Raw genomic sequence first — 20,028 nt, forward strand, 5'->3', positions numbered from 1 at the left:
TGGACAGATCAATTCATAAGGACGCATTTTAAATGATCAAGGAACTTCAGGTATTAAATAACTGCTTTTCTTCAGAATATTTGCCTAAACACATTGCCCATAATAACAATTGATATTATTAATATCACTATACAAGTGATATTATTTGAGAGAAATGAGTCATACTTTATGTTGAATAAGAACAAAGATTATCCAGCAAAAGTAAGCTTAAAAGGGCATAGTTGTGTTTTTCTCTTAAGCAGCACTCTAACAACATGTCTAAGTTTGGAAAAATTCTTATTCTAAACATGAATATAGCAATGACTTTCCATAGTTTGCTATTTCTAGAAGGATTTTATGCCAAATGTCAAGCAATAATGCATTAAATTCTGTTAAACTTTTATTGAGTATTCGTAAATTCAATGAGGATACATTGCTTTTTCATTGAAAAATCACAAAGTAATAGCTAACAATGAGAAGCAAGAATTACATCACAAATGTGACTGATTAAGCATGTTTAATTAAAAATCAGAGACAATAAAGATCTAAATCATATAACATTTCTTAAAATTTTTGAAGATCCCTGGTATTGAAGCCCCCTTTCCATAAATCATTACTCCAGTGACCCCCATTCCTCATACAACAGAAATGTCACTACCAAGAAAAATAATGAATATGGATGACTGCCATGGAACAAATTAGGAAGGGAGAGGGCAATGATCTTAAAAAAGTGATAGGGGCATGGATAGAAAATTACATCACTTAATAAAAATATTTGATGGTAGAGGTTATAATAATGGCGATATCATTTTAAATAATTATGACTACAATGTCAATAGAAATCATTAGCTTAAATTGAGATATATATCTTGACAATGTATTTGTTATAAAGCATCATGTTAACTTAGGTTGATGATGCTTAGGTCATGAACTTGCACTGTTAATTACTTCCTTATGCAGTACCAAGACTTACTTCCACTGGATAATGGTCACTAACTGCAAGAGTCTGTAAAAATAAAAATAGCAAATTGTGATTCCAGTCTCTTAGTTGATTGCATCCACCCCGGCCTCCCTGTTTAGAATGTTGAGTACATAGAAGTCTAGATTTTAGTATTACTCTAGCTAATTGGTACTGGCTTTTCAAGTAAGGTAGTTTTCTCAGAAATAACTGTTCCTTTATCTTGAGATAGAACACTTAACTGTACTGTCATAGACATTTTCATTTAACAACTTAGACGACTGATGAAGCTCGCTTGACAGAATGATTGAGGTCAAATCTCAGTCAAAGCTGCAAGTTAATATTATACTTGGTGAATGAGAATTAGATATCCTGTAACCACATCTCTCAAGGCATTAGATAATGGTTAACAGACTATTTTATCAGATACAAATATATTCCAAAATATTGAAAGCTATTTCTGATGCTTTGTCTTATTTTGATAATTCGGTAAATTGATAATCATATGTTTACAAATATCCCACTAAGAAAACTTCCTTTGAAGAAGTATTCTTTTAGAGCCACTTCACTAAATGTTGCAAAATCACATTTTTTTAAAAAATCAACATTTCCAGCTGATTTGATTTGATCAATATCTCAAATTTGTTCGGAACCATTGCTATGGCCTTGGCAAATGCCACAATAGAATCTTTTCTGTAAAATTCTACAGACTGCCATGACTGATATTTATAGTTCATGTTTGTAAATCTAAACTTACCATTTTATTGTTGAAATTGAAAACTTTACTGAAATTATAAATACCAGCTGATCCATCAATTACAGCATTGTTCATTTCTGAGCCAACAGCTATGATTCTGGAAAGGGGAGGAAATATATTCATGACATAATGGAAATGAATATTACAAAATGTACTTTATATACCTGGTGTTTGTCATTGCAGAGAGTTCTAATTAAGCATGTTCTACATGTTTTTCTTCCAGGAACTTTATTTCATGCAGCCTTTGAAGCATTAGCGCTTGAAAGCAATCTCTTTTTATGCAGCACCTTTTATAACGTCAAGACACCCCAAAGTGCCTGACAGCCAATTAAGTACTTTTGATGGTCCATGTGGAAATTGTAGAAAAAGAGGTATGGGAGAAGTTCAGCATCCAAAATGATGGAAGTACTACAAAAACAGTAACAGCATTGATAAAGTACTTGTTAAAATCTAGCAGAGATGATGGAAAATAATATTTAAATTTTCTGCAGTGAAACCAGCAACCAAATGTGTGATGGGTCAAAAGGTGTCAACAATACACCATCAGTTTAGATGAATAGGATGGTGAGAGTTTCGTAAGGAAGAGTGCTGTATATAAATGTAATATTCTTATGAAGTAATGGCAACATGAGCCACCGGATGTTTGGCCATTACAGAGGATGTTATTTGTGTTCCATTACATGCTGCAATGGAGAGGCGCAGAAGATATAGGTCATTTGATGTCATAAGACCTTGATGGGTACATATATAAGGCTGCTTGAGTCCCTTGGCCTCATCCTCTGTGGTCAAAGCCTACGGCATTAAAATAGGAGATTAACAGAATAGAGAGAAATTTAATTGTTTCAATTCATCTGCTTGTTGTTTGAGAAAGGATGAATGAAGACAAATATAGGTTCCTTACAGACAGAAACAAAGGAAGTTATAATGGGGAACAAAGAGATGGCACATTAAACAAACACATAACTTGGTTCCATCTTCATAAAGGAGGGTCTTGTGCAAGGGAGGAATTGGAGCGAATAAGTACTTTAAGCTAAAGAAAACTGTTGAAGACAAAGCAGTCAATGTTTTCAAGAAGCAGCTGAATGTAGTTCCTAGGGCGAGAGAAATCAGAGAGTGTGAGGAGCAAGCGGGAACAGGATACCAAGTTGCATGATCATATTGAATGGCGGAGCAGGTTCAAAGAGCTGAATTTTCTATGTTTCTATTCAAGTCTTGAGGATTGATGAGCTTACAGTGACTGTTTAATAGTCTTTGACATAATCGCCTTCATGTTGAACAATGCTAAATTTTTGATGGGATCACAAGCACATCACATAAATCATTGAAACTAACAATGAGAAAGAAAATGCTTTGGATAACAGGATGTGTAAGATAATGCCATTGTCATGACATATAGCTAGAGATGTAACAAAACATTTTTGTCAGAATTATCTTTTACCTGTCATAAGCGCAGTTTGTTGTAATGGCAGAAGTAGTATCTGCAGAATCTGGAATAAGCCATTGGAATTGGTTGTCCTTGCGTAAGCGAATATAAGCCCAGTCACTTGGTTTGACGTAAGAACAATCTGCATTTAGATCACCCATGATCAGCATGTTCTGTGTAGGCCACAAATGAAAGTACTTTATTTAAACGCATGGCAATTAAAACAATAATTTTTCTGTCGTTGACATCTCCATGTTTTATTGCTTACGTCAGTTCCCAACTTCGTCTTAGCATCAAGAAAGACATCATACAGGGCATCTATTTCCTTTACTGCTGATGAAGGCGATGTGTGCTGCGGTATGATAATGAAATCACAAATGGCTGAAGAAGGAAAAAGAATGTCAAAGGGAAAATGTAAATAAAGTACACTTAAGACTGAGCATTTAACCATCCTCACTTTTGAAAAAAAAATCATTACTTTCTTTGAAATTGTGGCAGGAACAGCTGATGAAGAAAATGATCCATCTGGTTCCTGGTGTTTAAAATAAACTTCTGCGAGTATAATATGAAATAACATTCTGAATAATAATCTTTACCCCATCTTGTTCACTGGGAGACTTGGGCTGCTGTTTCTCAGGCAACATGGCCTGCAGTTCCTTCCAAGTTGTAGTTTTCTTAGATCAATTCACCAGAAATTGACCAAAGCAGCATGAAAGAGGGATATATTTTGAATGCAAATTGTGCCTAGCACAAAACGTGTTTATTTTTAAATCATCTAGTTAAATGGGCCTGTTTGCAAAACTATGTTCCCAGATCAAATTAATCCTCGTTGCCAATTTTCAGCAAAAGCTCTTAAAATTAACCTTTTATAGGTTCAGGAGCTCAAATAGGCATTAATTAAAATCTTAATATTACAAACAAAACTGAAAAATTGATCATTGTATACAATGAAACTAGCATATGATCCTTGATTGTTTTTAAATGTCATTTTCAAACAGAATACATTTAGTTTCTCAAAGGAAACAAGATGTTGACTAAAGATGTTTGCATCAACACTAATGTATTAACTGTATTAAATTAATGCATACATTTAATGCTAATTATTCAAGGAAATTTTTTTAAATGGGCAAAAATGTTGCCTGATTGGACTGATCCTTGACAGATTTTACCTTCAGCAATGTAAAACTTAGAATGTAACCATGAATAACAAAAAAATTGCTTCTGAAAGCAGATATAATTTTGAGAGTACTTTGCACTTGGTTTACCAGTAGTGCCCAAAGTGAAAACTCTTGGCTTGTCTCTCCAACCATCCTAGATTTGAGGCTTGAAGTTACCAAAACATTCTACATTGAAGAACTTATTTGAGTTGCAGTGCTGAAATGCTTTACCTGAATAGGGTAAAGAAAACTTCACAAGAAATGGTTCCCGACTGAAAATATCATGACCAGTCTTTTCAGAACCATCATTGTAGAGATAACTGTTGACCACAGACACTTTTGAGTTTCTGTTGAGATGAGAATAGTTGTCATTAAAAAGTTATGTGAAGAAATGTTTATATTTCAATGAAAACAACTTCTCAAAATAATTTTCTGGTGCAACAGTCATGACTGTACCTGTACACAAAGAGGTATCTTTCTTTATAGGTGCTATGTCCAAGTGGATCACTGACAATGTACGAATAGATTTCTTTAGAGGGGCTAGAGAAATATCAGTAAGTTAGTAATGTGCAGAGAAAGCTTAAAGTTAACAAGCACTTACACATGTGTAGATTGATTAAGTTACATTGCTGGAGATCTTTGTGACAAATTCAACAGCGATGATTCAAAAATCAAACTTCAAAAGAAATCAACACTTGCAATGGGTGGTTCCCGTGTTTTTGGCCAGTAAATGTGTTTTCAGTGGCTGGTTATTAAATTGAATAATAAATAACCAAAGAAACATGTGGCACAATAAATGAAATCATCCCATTCTTTTTGGAACACTTTTGTTTGCTGATTAGGATTATCATGCAGTCATCACAACTTGCATGTGTTGGCAGGTGAATCAGCTGCTTTCTCTTTTAATAGAACAGCTCTGTTGGCCTGGGTTCACCTGTATCAGAGGTGTACCATGACATCTCTGAACAGGTTGATTAGAATAAAAATTAACAGCTCCAAAGGGGTCTTGGGGTGCAGTGGTAGTGTCCCTACCTCTGACTGAAGTCTCACGTACTTCAGAAGTGTGTAACAATAGCTCTACCCAGGATGCTGCTCCAGAGGTGTGTAGTAACATCTCTGCATAAGTTGAGGTAGAAAATACCTGTAACAAATCAGGCAATCCATAACACAATTCAGTGTCAGACACTTGCCAAGGAAAAGGATGGAAGAAGTGACTAAGGAAACAAGTTTGAGGCATAGACTGTAGACAAGTGGCTTCAACCTTCGCATTACTAGGAAGAAATTTGCCTGATTTATCTCTGGATGTTAGGCGGACAGTTCAATGAATAGATACCTGATTGTCTCTGCCTAGTGTATGATGAATTAAGCAAGGAAATTTTGGAGTTTTCAGTTGTAATTTTTCAAAACTCTCTACATTCAGGAATGTTGCCTTTGGATTGGAAAATTGCAAATGTAACTCAATAACTTGAAAACAATGGGAGATAAGTGTAACGCATTCTTCATCAGTTATTAGTTATCAGAATCTATACTCATTTACTGCAAACTATCAGATAAAGAGAATCGACATGGATCTGGTCAAACATTTCATACAGAAATTATTGGCAAAAATGACAGCATACTAAACTGGTTGTAACCTTGTGGCTTAATAATTGGTTTGACGGTAAGAAAAGAAGACTAAGGATAAAATGTTCATCCTTTTATTGATGGGATATTATAAGTCGCATTCGCCATTGGAATTTCACCTATCAGTATTTATTTTGATAACTTGGATGAAGGAATGGACATTTTCAAAATGATAGTGTTGAGAATCTTATTAAGCCAAGTGATTTTCATCTTAGAATCATACAGGTTTTCAGCACGTAAGGAATCTAGTTGCTCCATCCAGTCAATGCTGGCTTTTGACTGGAATGCATCTTACATTATCCCATTCATCCATCCTCTTGATAACTCTATATATTCTTCAATATGTCATGTACAGTTTACTTAAAATGTCATTATGTCTGCCTCAACCGACTGTGGTTGAAATGCTATGCACCACCAAGTGTCTGCAGAAAGAAGTTTCCTTCACCACTTCTCATCATTGGTGACAACTTTGAATTGATGAATCATCATCACTGACTCCTCAACCAGAGGACATAGAATTACAGTTGTCAAACTGTCAAAGCTCATGAGAAGTTTACATACCTCCACTAAATCTCTTAGCCTTCTCTGCTTGAGTATAAATAATCTTAAATCTTCCCTATAACTATAATTTGCCATTCCCATTATAATTCAAGAGAGTTTATACCCGTGTACTCATTAACCACATTGCAATATAGTTTTGGATCCTGCGCAAACCACAAACTAATAGTAAGGATCAAACAGTTACTGTTTGATGTCATTTCACTATCAAACTTCATGTAAAACCTTATTGATTGTCCAATTTATTTTTGGTCCTTCAAAGATTTCCCCCAAATATTACCACTTACGTGTACTTCATTAACATATTAGTGTTTACAAAATGACAAATAATTTGCAACAGACTAAGTTCCTCAAGCAGCTTAACATTAGCAGTAATGTTTTTTCTGGTTTTATACAATATTTACAAATTCTTTCATAGGACTGTTAGAACTGTTGGTGTCCATCCTCTTCTAACAATTTATCAGATCATGGCTGATCTGTACATTAACTCCAGGAAAAAGGAAGGTCAGTATTTGATTCTGTCAACTCTGTCCAGAATCACAGGGTGCAATATAACTAAAACATTCACAAACGTATCATCTCAGTACCACATGACTGTACCTGTTGAGTTTATTCATTAGGGTCTTGACAGCACTCAAGTCAGCATCACGGACTTCTTGTATTAGGATAATGTCGTACCTTTGAACAAGCTACAAAGAAATAAAATGTAGAAATTTAATTCATTTGGCATGGCTCAAGAAGAATTGTATTTTCTGACTCAGCCGTATATTTTGAAATGAAACCCATTTCTTGCATTTTTTTCATAAAAGGAGAATTAATAATAGAATGTTAAGAGCAGATATTTGAATCGATCTTCATTGAAAAGGTTCTACTTTGTCGCTGCATGTTACCACCCGCTGGAAAATTCAGCAAGGTTATTCCATGTTCTTTTCAGTACGAAAAGCAAAATGTGTATTCTTATTTTCTAATTGTAAAGATGAGGGATTGAAATGACAGATAAGTCAGCAACAATCTGAAACTTGCACTTTTGTGTCTTTCTATGTTCCTAACGTTTCCTCTTCAGTGACAGAAAACAAGTTTTTAAAATGGTTTTGCTGTTTAAGATCTCATTCATAACTTGCAGAGAAAAATGAAGCAGATTTTCATGGGTGAATTGAAATGATCAGGGAAGAATAAACTCATCTGCTGAACTGAATTGATTCAAAGATGATTCAATCTCTGGCAGATAATCTGTACAAAATGGATTTTCCTAAAATAGTTACATTAATTGGCTGAATGTTACTTTTGGTGGATGGCAGATGCCAGGGTGCATAATACCCAGCTGAGAACAAACTCAAACATTCCCCAAACAATTCTGTAACATATTGCACTATTGAAGCAGCTGGTTAGCCAAGGCATTTTTAAAATCAAGCAATATTGGTGAAAAGTTCAAGCCTGCCACTCAATTTTACTTTTCAAATGCTTCATCAAATAAGTATAAAGAATGTCTGAACAGGCCAAGAGATTAACGCAACAATTTAATTTTTACTACAAAGTGCATGTGCTGATAATATATTGACTGTTTGTAGTTTGGCGTGTAGTTTACAATCTATTAGTAATTCAAAGTAATTTCTTCCATAAGAAAAGTTGAATTATCCAGTAATTATAGAGATTTTGAATTCAGAAGAATAGGTGTCCTCTTTCATAACAGTTTCTAAATCCTGAATTAGAGTTCGAGGGCATTATTTTTTCAGCCGATGGGAATAGTAATGTCAGTGAACTGGAAAGTACATGTTTGGTTCCATTCTTAATTTACTATAGTCTCCCATTCTCTAGAATTGGCTTCATTCCCATGACTTGACTAGTTAAATTACAACTAAATATTTAGGAACTATGGCATAACCGCTATTGTAGACAAGCCATCATTGACTCTGATTCAGTCAGTTATTTAGAACAAGTTAAAACCAATTTAATTATCATTTCTTTTGTTGCTATTAAAGTACAAAAATGGTGAGACTAACCTAATGATATCTAAAAACACAAAACAAGCACTCTAATTCAGTATTTGATCATTTGTGTTTATACATATGTAACCTTTCAGTCCACTTTTTGTTTGCTTATTAATCTTCAATTGAAGAATTAGCATTAGCTACATCTGTCAGTAATCAACTGTACATTTGCAACAGTCTGAATAGAAGGACCCTGCTAAGCTGCAGTTACACATGTATCACACTAATTTTATACCAGTGTCTGCTAATTTGTTGCTCATAGCAAACCTTTTACAAATATGTTGCAATTTTAAAGACATGGATGGTTTATGCTCAATACATTGCACATTCTTATAGCTGATTTTTTTGACTATTTTGGGTACTAATCAACATGGAGACTTTGGGGAAAGTAAGGGGATGTGAGGGGTTCTTCTTGATTTTTGTAACAGCTGGGATGAAATCCAGGAACACTGAGGTGAAATTCAGTCCACTTCAGCATCTGGCAACCCTTGTAGCTATTTTTGCACAATTTTTAGGGTCAATGGACCAGATTCCAATTGTCACCCACCTCCCATCCAGAAAGAAACCCGTAACAAACTTTTTCTTGAGTCAGAATTGTGGAGTTTTTAATTTTTCTGACTCTGCCCTTCTGACTCAGTAGTGAAAATTGGATCAATGCTGGTAATTAGAGCTATATTTATGCGTAAAAAGCTTGAAGGGTAATATAATTTGCCACAATGTTACTTATTCCACATTCTCCCTTGTCTGCATGGGTTTCCTCCGAGTTCTCTGGTTTCGTCTGTTAAAGTACAGATTTGAGACGGCCCAGGGAATCCCTTGTGGAGTCAGACCTGTAAAGCCTCTCTCGGTTTGTCCCAGAGATCATACTCTTTGGAAGTCTGGAATAAAAACCTCTTACAGACAGATTAGTTTAATTTTAGTCATCCCCTTTATTCACTAAAGTATCAATGTTACAAGATAACACTGATACCTATAAGCTAAACTAACTAGGTTCTAATAATCTAGGAGAGTAGGGTACCAGCTATTCAAGTGCCCTAGCAAGCTACACCGGTGTACTGATACAAAGTGGCTGCCTTTATACAAACGTTTTTAAAAAACACCACATGTTCTTAATTAGACAGTTAACAGTGAAAGACAATAATTCATATGGAAGAGAAGTTAATTGACAGATCTGTGTACGCTTGACTGATCACTCCTACAGGCCTTTCCCATCAGGTGGGAAAAACATACCCAGTTTGCTAGCGAGATAAACTCCTATCATAAAGAGGTCCAGTCTGAGCTAATTGGAGAGTTCATAAAGTAACCTTGCACAGCTCGCTGTCTGATACAACTGTTTTGCGAAAGACTTCTTAGCAAGGAGGGCAAACATTTGACCATAAAATGGCTTCCCGACACATTGTGTCAGAATCTCTTCAATGTCAGGTTTAGAATAATTTTAAGCTGGGAGCAGATTCTTTTTATCTTAAGCACAGAATCATTCTGTACCTGAGGCTAAAATGTTACTGCAAGGTTGTATTTAAAATAATTAATTAGTCTCAAATTTAACATGCCTTCTTTTCAAGTTTGTGATTCAAATTCAAATAAGACATAAGATCTGATTAGTTAGAATTGACAGTGGGACAGTCTGTAAGGTCTGTAGAGTGGTCTGCAAGAACAGCAAGTAAGTTAAGGCTTCATCAATATTACCTTTTACAGAGTTTATATTTAATAACTGGTAATGGCTGCTCAATATCATCATAAAGTCCCAAAATGCAATTAAATTCAGTCCATAGCAGATAAGCACTAGGAGTTTTCTACTGGCTTCAACAGCCTTAGCACTGAAATGGTCTCTCTCTCTCTCTCGTGTTCTTTTGAACTCTCAAGTCAGGGTTTTGTAACAGCAAAGATTTTTTTTTCTCTCTGTGTCTGCCCCACTTGCAAGGGATAATAAGAACCCATTATAATTGGCAGCATCTGACCGTTAATTGCAAAGTTTTTAATAGTATCGAGTCTCGTTTCAGGGTCAGAATCGAACACTGTTATTAGTTTCACAAGGGAGCGGCTGTGAATGTTATCACTTGGTGTCCTGTTCACACAGATTCACCGATGCTAAGGCAAATGTTCTTAATTGTCTCACAGCATCCTGTTATCACTTGGTGAGCATAGGTGTCCCTATCATTTGCATTCCTTAATTACCCCCATTTTTCTGAGCCTTCCTGCCTGTTTATTTTCTAGTGCAGTAAATGTGTTCTATAATTCAGCATTACAGTTTAGTCTAAATGTTTAAAGACAAGTTTTAAGGCTATAGATTTTCTCACCTCCCACAGTCCAAAGAACTGAAAGTTAGGTGGATGGGATGCTTTTCAGAGGGTCAGTGTGGACTCAATAGGCTGAATGGCCCCTTCCACACTAGGGATTCAATGATTCTATGTTGTGTTGTATTTGTTGTTTATAAAATCACTGAAGTAGAATGTAGATGTAATCACATAATATCAATATGTTAAGAAATAACAAATTAGAAATAGATATAAGCTGAAAAGTAGATATCTCAGAAGCATGTTGCAAAAGGTTAACTGCTGCTAAAAGTCTTCAAAGAATAAGCATCACATGATCGACTAAGAACATCGTAGTGAGGCAAGAACAACTCCCAAAATCAGAAGTTCAAACCAAATGGCTAATAGCAACATAAACAATATTCACAAAACATAAAAATATGTTTTTTTGTCATTTATATAAGTGATTTGAATGTGAACATAGGAGGTATGGTTGCTATGTTTGCAGATGACACCAAAATCAGTAGTGTAGTCAACTCAGAATACAACAGGAACATGATCAGAAAGGCCGAGAGTGGGAGACTGAGATTAATTTAGATAAATGTGAGTTGCTGCATTTTCGTAAGGCAAATCAAGGTAGGATTTGTACACATAATAATAGGGTTCTGGGAAGTAATGTGAACAAAGAGACCTTGAAGTGTAAGTTCATAGTTTCTTGAAAGCAGAGTCACAGGAGTGAAGAAGCCATTTGGTACTCTTGCCTTTATTGTTAAGTGCATTGAGATTAGGAGTTGGGTGGTCATGTTGCAGCTATACAGGACATTGGTTAGGCCACTTTTGGAATACTGCATTCAATTCTGGTCTCCCTGCTGTAGGAAGGCTGTTGTGAAGCTTGAAAGGGTTCAGAAAAGATTTACAAAGATTCGCTAGGGTTGGAGGGCTTGAGGTATAGGGCGAGGCTGAATAGGCTGAGGCTATTTTCTCGCGAGTGTCGGATGCTGAGGGGTGATCTTATAGCGATTTATAAACTCATGAGGGGCATGGAGAGGGTGCATAGCCAAGATCTTTCCCCCAGGGTAAGGGAGTCCAAAACTAGAGGGCATAAGTTTAAGAGAGAGGGAAAGATTTAAAAGGGACCTAAAGAGCAACTTTTTTTATACAGAGGATGGTGCATGGATGGAATGTGCTGCCAGAGGAAATGGTGGAGGCTCATACAATTACATTTAAAAGACATCTGGATGGGTATATGAATAGGAAGGATTTAGAGTGATATGGGCCACATGCTGGCAAATGTGATTAGATTTGTTTAGGATATCTGGTCAGCATGAATGAGTTGAACCAAAGGGTCTGTTTCCATGCTGTACATTTTTGAGACTCTGTTATGAGATTTCAGGTGATTATAGAATTCTGTTTTATTTAGAGATTAAAGTTCATCTTCTCGAGATCTATAATAGACAAAATGCTAAATACCATAGTCAAAATGCTAAAGTAACTCAGGAATGAGTGTTCCCAGACTTGACTTTTACAAGTGTGAAGCATATGGGAAGAAGTAAACATGAGAGGAGCAAAGAAAATTACAGTTTTAAATACATTGAAACTAAGTTTGAAAAGTGTCTTGGGGTCTTAAGTGTAATGCTATGACCATGTAACACAGTGCATTTTGAACTTGAAAGAAGCAATTGAATAAGATATATTTTAGTACTGATCACTTAGAATGATCATCTCTTAGATAGCAAACTTTATCTTGCATTTTGTCCAGAAATCTGTATCACACAAGGTATAGGTTTCCATCTGAAGAAAAGATATTCAGATCTTTTTACACACTTAAGCTTAGCAGAGAATTGAGAATTAAGGATGAAATTAGAAATATTTAACATGTAAAGGGAATTGATTTTGTGGAGGCCATTTTTACTTTTTCAACACTTGTCTTTGAAAATTACCACCAGTTAGGATTATGAGTCTTTATTGCAGGATTTCAATAGTATTCAGTTTTGACAAAAGATCATCAACTGAAACATTGCTATGATTTTGATAAAATATGAACTATCAACTTTTGACTTCGATCATGTGGTGTTAATACCTGGGATTTACATGAACTGAAATTATTTTAAAAAAGAAAAACACTCACTTAAAATGTAATCATCAGACCATAGATCGAGCTCATCTTTATGAAACCATCAAAAACAAGAAATCAGTCAGAACTAAAATTACATTTTCATCAAAAGAGACTGAAACCAGTCAGACACAAAGAAACTTGTATCTCCTGTTTGGATACATACCTGTATGATATGTTTCACATATTGGATATGAAAGGCATTACCTGCAATTATCCAACTTGGAGACAATGAACCCAGACATGGGAATACACAAATGAGTTGTATATCAGGGAAATGCTTTTAGCAGAGCAGCGACAAGGGTTTGTGAACTGAAACGCAAAAAGGCTCTACTATTGGTTGATCAAAAATGATCGATTCACCTCTTCTCATTTGGCTGTGACAACATTAACTCAGTTCCTATCTTCACAGTTGCTGCCTAATCTGATAAACATTTTCAGTAGTTCTAGTTCAGTCATATTATCTGTACTCTAAATTTTGAATGATACACACATTTAGTTTGATATTGTGATACTTACATTAACAATGATGTCAGCAATGGTGGCATTTGACATTTTGCTGTCTCCAAAGGCTTTAATGTTGAAAGCAGAAATTTTAATTGAGCTGACTATATTCACTGCACAGGCCAGGATTAATAATGTGATTAACTGCTGCATGGTTGGAAAACTGCAGAGGAGAGATTTGTGTGTCAGAATCAACTTACATGTAATAGAAAACTCCATCAGCAACTGACAAGTGAAAAGCAACTTTAATATAATAAAAGCATCCAAGTTGCTACATAGACTGTTTTCGGCATAAAATTTAATGTTGAATCATATAGCGGCTGCCTCCAATGCAACTACATCCCTCAAGTAAGGGGACAAAACTTCACACAATACTCCAGGTGAGGTCTCATTAATGCCTTGTACAATGGCATCAACACTTCCCTACTTTTATATTGTATTCTTCTAATTGAGGTCGATTTTTAAGAGTGATTAGAGAGAAGTGAAAAGAATCAGGTTTATTAAGGAAATCTCAGAACATAGGGCATCAGCAGCTCAAGATAAAGGCACCAGTAATGCAGCAACAAAATTGTTTTGTGTATGTTACTATGTGAAATAGTAATGTTCTTTCACAGTACAAAACATAGATGCTGCCATCTCAAATACAAGGCACTTTCTTTTTCAGTCAACAGAACAATCTTTTTTAATCTTGTTTAACTGTTATCTATTTTCATTTTCCACTCATCTTTATTTCTCCAGTATTGTGTTTGAATAGTAATTAGTGGACCATGACACAGTCTCAGTATTCTGCCTGAAATATGCCACTATAATAAAAACCATATGGATTAACATTCGTTTAAACATCTTAAAATGGAAATGCCAGGTGTGCTTTTTGGAAATCTATAAGCTGGCCACAATGCATAAAACAAAAAAAAGTAAATATAATTATTTCTCAACTTGTTATTGTGTTCATTGCTATGCTACTGTAGTTATAAAGTATTCAAAATAACTCGTATTACCTGACTGGAGCTCCTGGTCCTTGTGGTCACAGAATTGCTTGCAATGCTACAATTATGCTAAACCTTTATTATGACCCTTGTCCTTCAAATGTCCTGATATGCATTTGGAAACCTTATAAAATAGCAACCTTTGCTTTGGAAATTTTGAAAAATTAGACTGTAAATAAAAGCAATATCTGATAAGTGTGTAAATTCAACATCTGTGTCCAAAGCCAACCATAATGCAAACAGTAAAGGCTGCAAATGCTTACTCTGCTTTATTGGAGCAAGTCATGATTTGCAACCTACCTTTGCTGGTTCCATTGGAGATGGGCATCGGGTAAGTTTTGTGCTGCCACATCATTACTCTTCTTATAATGGGGGAACCAAATATTGACTGTATTACCAGTGGCCTGACCACCCAATAGAAAACACAACAGTGCACAAAAGTAGCATGCATTACAGTTGGCACTCAGCTCTTAAAGGTAGACTATCCCTCTTAGGGAAACACTGTAGCACTGAACAAAGATTGACAGAAAATGATTTTGAAGTAAGGAAGGTCAAGAAAAATGATGCCCAATGTCCAGGTTGCTGCTACCCATGCCAAGTGCGTGCAATCTAAAGCCAGGCCCAAGAGTGCTCAGTGCTTCAGGTAAGATCATCTGCAGTAATCTCCATTGCAAGTCACCAACGATTGTGGTAGAGCTGAACATGAGTACTAAGACAAGGGCATCTACAAGGCAGGCAATTAGGCAATTGCACAAGGGCAAATAGCTCATTTTAGTATGTACAATTAGATGTGTTGTTGAAGAAAGATTTTGTGTCAATGTTTCAGCTCGTGCTTTTCAGTCTAGGATAAAGGCCAAGAATGATAAGGTGTCCCAGCTGGCTATACCAGTAGGAAATAATGGGTCATGCTTATCTGAAGAAGTCATCTCTTTGGATGTGAAGCCTCATAATGGTCTCACAAAGAACCTATCCTGTTTCATGTGATTCAAGATGCATCTTTTGATCCTCCTTGTCTTCCTTTTGAAATGGCCTCTGGTTCCCAGGAAGTAAGGGTTGCATTCTCATTATGGTGAGTTATGAGGGATGTAGCAGATCTCCACAAACCTGGACACCCTCTCTGGACTGTACAGCACTACTCCACCAAGCAATCTAAGCAGTGGACCGATTGTTTAATGAGGACGATTACCTGCACGATGTTGTTCTGACTGATGTTGTTGCTCACATTAGATACTAACTAGACTTGCATGGTGAATTACAGATGGTAGTCATCAGCTATGTATATTGTGACAATTCTGTGGCTTTATGAGGTGTATTTTGTCCTGATATCTTTATGAAGAAACGTTGAGATAGAGTTAGCAGGCTGTTTGCTCAAAGCCAGTAAAGTAAACAGCTTGTGGGGCCTTCGGCTTTTTAAAGCAAAATATATTTTATTTTTATACAACAGTTAAAATACAGACAAAATAAAATAAAAGAATTGGCATAACTATAAATCTATCAAACTACTAAACAAAATAATATATATAACTACTACTAATTAGCTGTTCCAATAACATCAAAATCCCATAAATGCACTCTTGGCAAAGGCAAATTCAGATTGTCTCATATGCAATTCTATTAGCAGAAACAGAAGCCCAGCTTCTAGCTGTAACAGAGGAACAAGAGCTTCCACATTCAGATTCAAGACCCCAGAAGTCACAAAAAGCTAAAATCTAAAAATCTTGGTACTGTGGGTGTTTGACCCCATCCATTCAAGCGGCTTCTATCATTCCAACTTAAAAAAAAAACATTTGTAAAACCCTCTCAGTTCAAACAACGTAATTGTATCACCTCAAGAACTATCTCTCCCATACTGGTTTTTTAAAAATCATGGGCTCAGAAATACTAATAAATTAATCATTAAAATCTAAAACCTAAAATAAATAATATTAATGCATATATAAATCACATACCTTTAATCACACCTTTCTCTAAAAAAGTTACTGTTAATGTTACATATCAAAATAATATTGAGATTTTTTTGCGAAATAGTGAAAATACCATTCTAAGATATATTTTCTTTTTTTTTTCTAAATATACATAAAAATGCATGTTAGAGAGGCTTTTTCAATGTCTCACAGAATTTTTATTAATATTATTTTGATTAGATTAGATTAGATTACTTACAGTGTGGAAACAGGCCCTTCGGCCCAACAAGTCCACACCGACCCGCCGAAGCGTAACCCACCCATACCGCTACCTTTACCTAACACTACGGGCAATTTAGCATGGCAAATTCACCTGACCTGCACATCTTTGGACTGTGGGGGGAAACCGGAGCCCCCGGAGGAAACCCACGCAGACACGGGGAGAACGTGCAAACTCCACACAGTCAGTCGCCTGAGTCGGGAATTGAACCCGGGTCTCTGGCGCTGCGAGGCAGCAGTGCTAACCACTATGCCACCGTGCCGCCCACCATGATGTGTAACATTAACAGTAGCAGCATATTAACATTAAACTTACAATGAGTTACACAACAACCATAATATACAGATTCTAAAGTTACATTCTGATGGATTTTGCAGTTCTGAGAAAGGATCACTGGACTTGAAACTTTAACACAGTTTTCACTTTACAAATGCAGCTAGACCTGCTGAATTTCTCCAGCAATTTCTGTTTTTGTTTGAACAATATTTTATATAAATCCATGGGCACCACAGCATTGAATCCATGGGCAGTTCAGCATGTAATCCTTCATATGTGCTGTTGACAAAGTATTCACTTTTCCAAAGTATTTTCTTTTCCAGGTACATGACTAAGTTTCAAATTATATGTTTTGAGAATTAATTTCCACTGAAATAATCATAAGTTCTTGTCTTGAAATGTTTACAAGAAAATCAAAGGTTTGTGATTTGTATAAATATGTTTTTTGCATGTTTCTGATGATATATAGTTCAAAATTATGTAAAACAGCACAAGACTTAATGTGGCCTTCTAAATTGTTGAATATTTAATTAACATGCATTAGGTTTATTTGAAAATTGACTGACAGGCCCAGGTCTCTGGCATCGACAGCCAGATCGAGTTGGCTTCTCTTAGTGCAGCACAGCTGAAACCAATGCAGTTGTCTGCATAGATTTCTCATTTTTAAAGGCACCTTGGCATTCTTGCATTGACTCAAATTTTCAGTCTTTCTACAATAAATCAATAAAATGTGCAATGACAGTGCATTTGAAATTAAATTAAATTAAATCCTTTTTATATAAACAATATCATGCAAATATTCACATTTTCTCCAAGGCATGAGATATTTCAAAACAGCTCTTGCTTTCACTTTTCTATGTTCAACCTTGTTGTATTGTGTGGTCCAAATAAGTCAGTCTTGCATTGATGAATCCACTCAGCTTGATTTATGGTCAGTTCCGGTTGTGGCAGAGTTCACATTGAAGTGCGTTAGCTTTCTTTCAGTTAGAAAACTCAGGGTTTTTTTTCATTTGGGAAAAAAACACATTCAAAAAGCTTCTGTTTTCAGAAACTTAGTTGAATTTAGATGGATGAAATAGTTTCTTCTAGAGAAAAGAGTTTAGGAAATATTTAGGAAATAGGTTACCTCCGTATGGTTTCAGTTAGAAATTCCAGACCAGAAATGTTTGGTTAGAACCTTCGATGGGTTATTTGAAGGTGAGAAACCTGACATTCAGTCAGGTGAATACTTGAAGAAAAGGCTATCATATTCTTAAGAGTGGGAACTTAAAGAAATATTGAAGTCAAACCTGCAAATATGATGCAGAAGAGAATTCTCTCTGATGTTTGATTACCCTAATGTAATGGGGAAAGAAATCTGTAAGAGCAAAGGACTTAGGCGTTCTTGATCAGAATTTCCTTAAGGTTAACATGTGAGTCAGTTCAGTTGATGGTAAGGAAAGCAAATGCCTCCATTCTTCCTACCAAAGTGCATAACCTCACACTTTCCAACATTGTTTTCCATCTGCCACTTCTATGGCTACTCTCCTAGCCTGTCCAAGTCCTTCTGCAGTGTGCAAATAGATTTGCGAGGGACTAATGAGGGACAAAAGGAAGACACCAAAAATCTGTGATCGAAATGACCAAAGTAGAATGGCTATATGAGATAGTAAAGTTGAGAGATTGATATTGTACAGGTCACGGGAAGGATCGATGCTCAGTTGTTGCTTACAGACATGGAGAGCAGACACACAAGAAATCACTGCTTTTGCAAGATATCATTCTAATGGATGGAAAATTGCATGGAAGAGGCTTTGGACAAATTTCCAGTTTGCACTTTTCACATATTGAAAAATAAAGCATTGAATTCAGACATTTAAGTTCTGTTTCCTTTCAAATATAAGCCTTTCTTCTGCTAAATTAGGATACACATTATTATAACAGTCCCTGGCAGCCCGGAAATTTATGTATTGCAAAAAATGTTACATTAGGTCAAAAAATACAATAACATGGAAGAATTGAGAACAAGAGTCTACGAGTCTTAAATCAATAACACACAACAGAAGCCCTTACAAGGAAGCTGGATTGTTCTTAACTTTCTTTGTTCCAATTACTTCCTTAAGATCCACAGTGAAATAATGAATTATTGATGACAGCTGTTGTCAAATGTTAATGCATGAAATGAATGAATAATAAAGCATTTAATTCCATATAACTTATTGTAGTGATTCAGTCATTTATTTTCCATGATAAACATATAGTACAGAATTTTTGTTAGCAGATTCCATATCGCATAATGGAGTTACTTATTTTTCAATGTGTTCCTTTTTCTACTTTCACCTTTAAAAATGTACTTATGCCAAACATTATTTCTTTTCTCTTGTTCATATTTATTGTTTATGATTTCTGTATACTGCACATTATTTTTCAAAAGTATTAATCCCTTCCTTTACAGTTCTACTTTCGGTGACTCCAAATTATACTCTTGCATTTTTTGCACTTAAAATCTTTAGCTGCTTATCTTTAAAACAATTTGTCCTGTATAATTCAAATCTAGCTGGGAAGACTCCTTCAGTCAAAGTTATCTGTAAAGATAAATTGTCTCTTGTGCACATTTTAAAAAAAATGCATTTAAGACAATTATCCCGCTCATTCTTGCCATACCCACAAATTGTACTAAGTACAACACAAGTCTACCTTTGCAGCATATTCTTCAAACAAGCCCTCTTCACCTTTGCATTATTCTCAAGGAGAGTCAGTTTCTGAAACATTAATTGTGCTTTCTCTGCACAGGTGCTGCCAGACCTGCTAAGTTTTTCGAGCAATTTCTGTTTTTAAATCTTTGCATTTCTTCAGTTCCTAGACTGCTACTCCATAGAATTGTTATCCAATGTCTAGTCAACAGTGTCAAGGGCCAACAAGGTAACAGCAGAAATTATTACAGACACCAACAGCATGTACAAGGTTTTATTAATAAATCACATAATAAACTAGTTACAAAAAAATATGCAGACTCACAATTCACAAGCCTCACAGCGCCAGAGACCTGGGTTCAATTCCCGCCTCAAGCGACTGATTGTGTGGAGTTTGCACATTCTCCTTGTGTCTGTGTGGGTTTCCTCCGGGTGCTCCAGTTTCCTCCCACAGTTCAAAAATGTGCAGATTAGATGAATTGGCCATGCTAAATTGCCCGTAGTGTTAGGTGAAGGGGTAAATGTAGGGGAATGGGTCTGGGTGGGTTGCGCCTCGGCGGGTCGGTGTGGACTTGTTGGGCTGAAGGGCCTGTTTCCA

At 35.8% G+C, this 20,028-nt stretch overlaps 1 protein-coding gene across 1 annotated transcript; it reads right to left on the reverse strand.

Annotated features, from left to right (window-relative positions):
* Nucleotides 1-897: 897 nt before the first annotated feature.
* Nucleotides 898-13,465, reverse strand: dnase1 (deoxyribonuclease I). Its single transcript, XM_043711572.1, has 8 exons — nucleotides 13,328-13,465; nucleotides 7,056-7,144; nucleotides 4,731-4,814; nucleotides 4,506-4,621; nucleotides 3,386-3,498; nucleotides 3,133-3,290; nucleotides 1,695-1,791; nucleotides 898-985 (listed from the first exon to the last, which is right to left on the reverse strand). The coding sequence occupies exons 1-8, from the start codon at nucleotides 13,463-13,465 to the stop codon at nucleotides 932-934; spliced, it is 849 nt and encodes a 282-aa protein (XP_043567507.1). The 3' UTR covers nucleotides 898-931.
* Nucleotides 13,466-20,028: the final 6,563 nt, after the last annotated feature.

The sequence above is a fragment of the Chiloscyllium plagiosum genome, chromosome 21 (genome assembly GCF_004010195.1).
Source record: "Chiloscyllium plagiosum isolate BGI_BamShark_2017 chromosome 21, ASM401019v2, whole genome shotgun sequence".
NCBI classification, from domain to species: Eukaryota; Metazoa; Chordata; class Chondrichthyes; order Orectolobiformes; family Hemiscylliidae; genus Chiloscyllium; species Chiloscyllium plagiosum.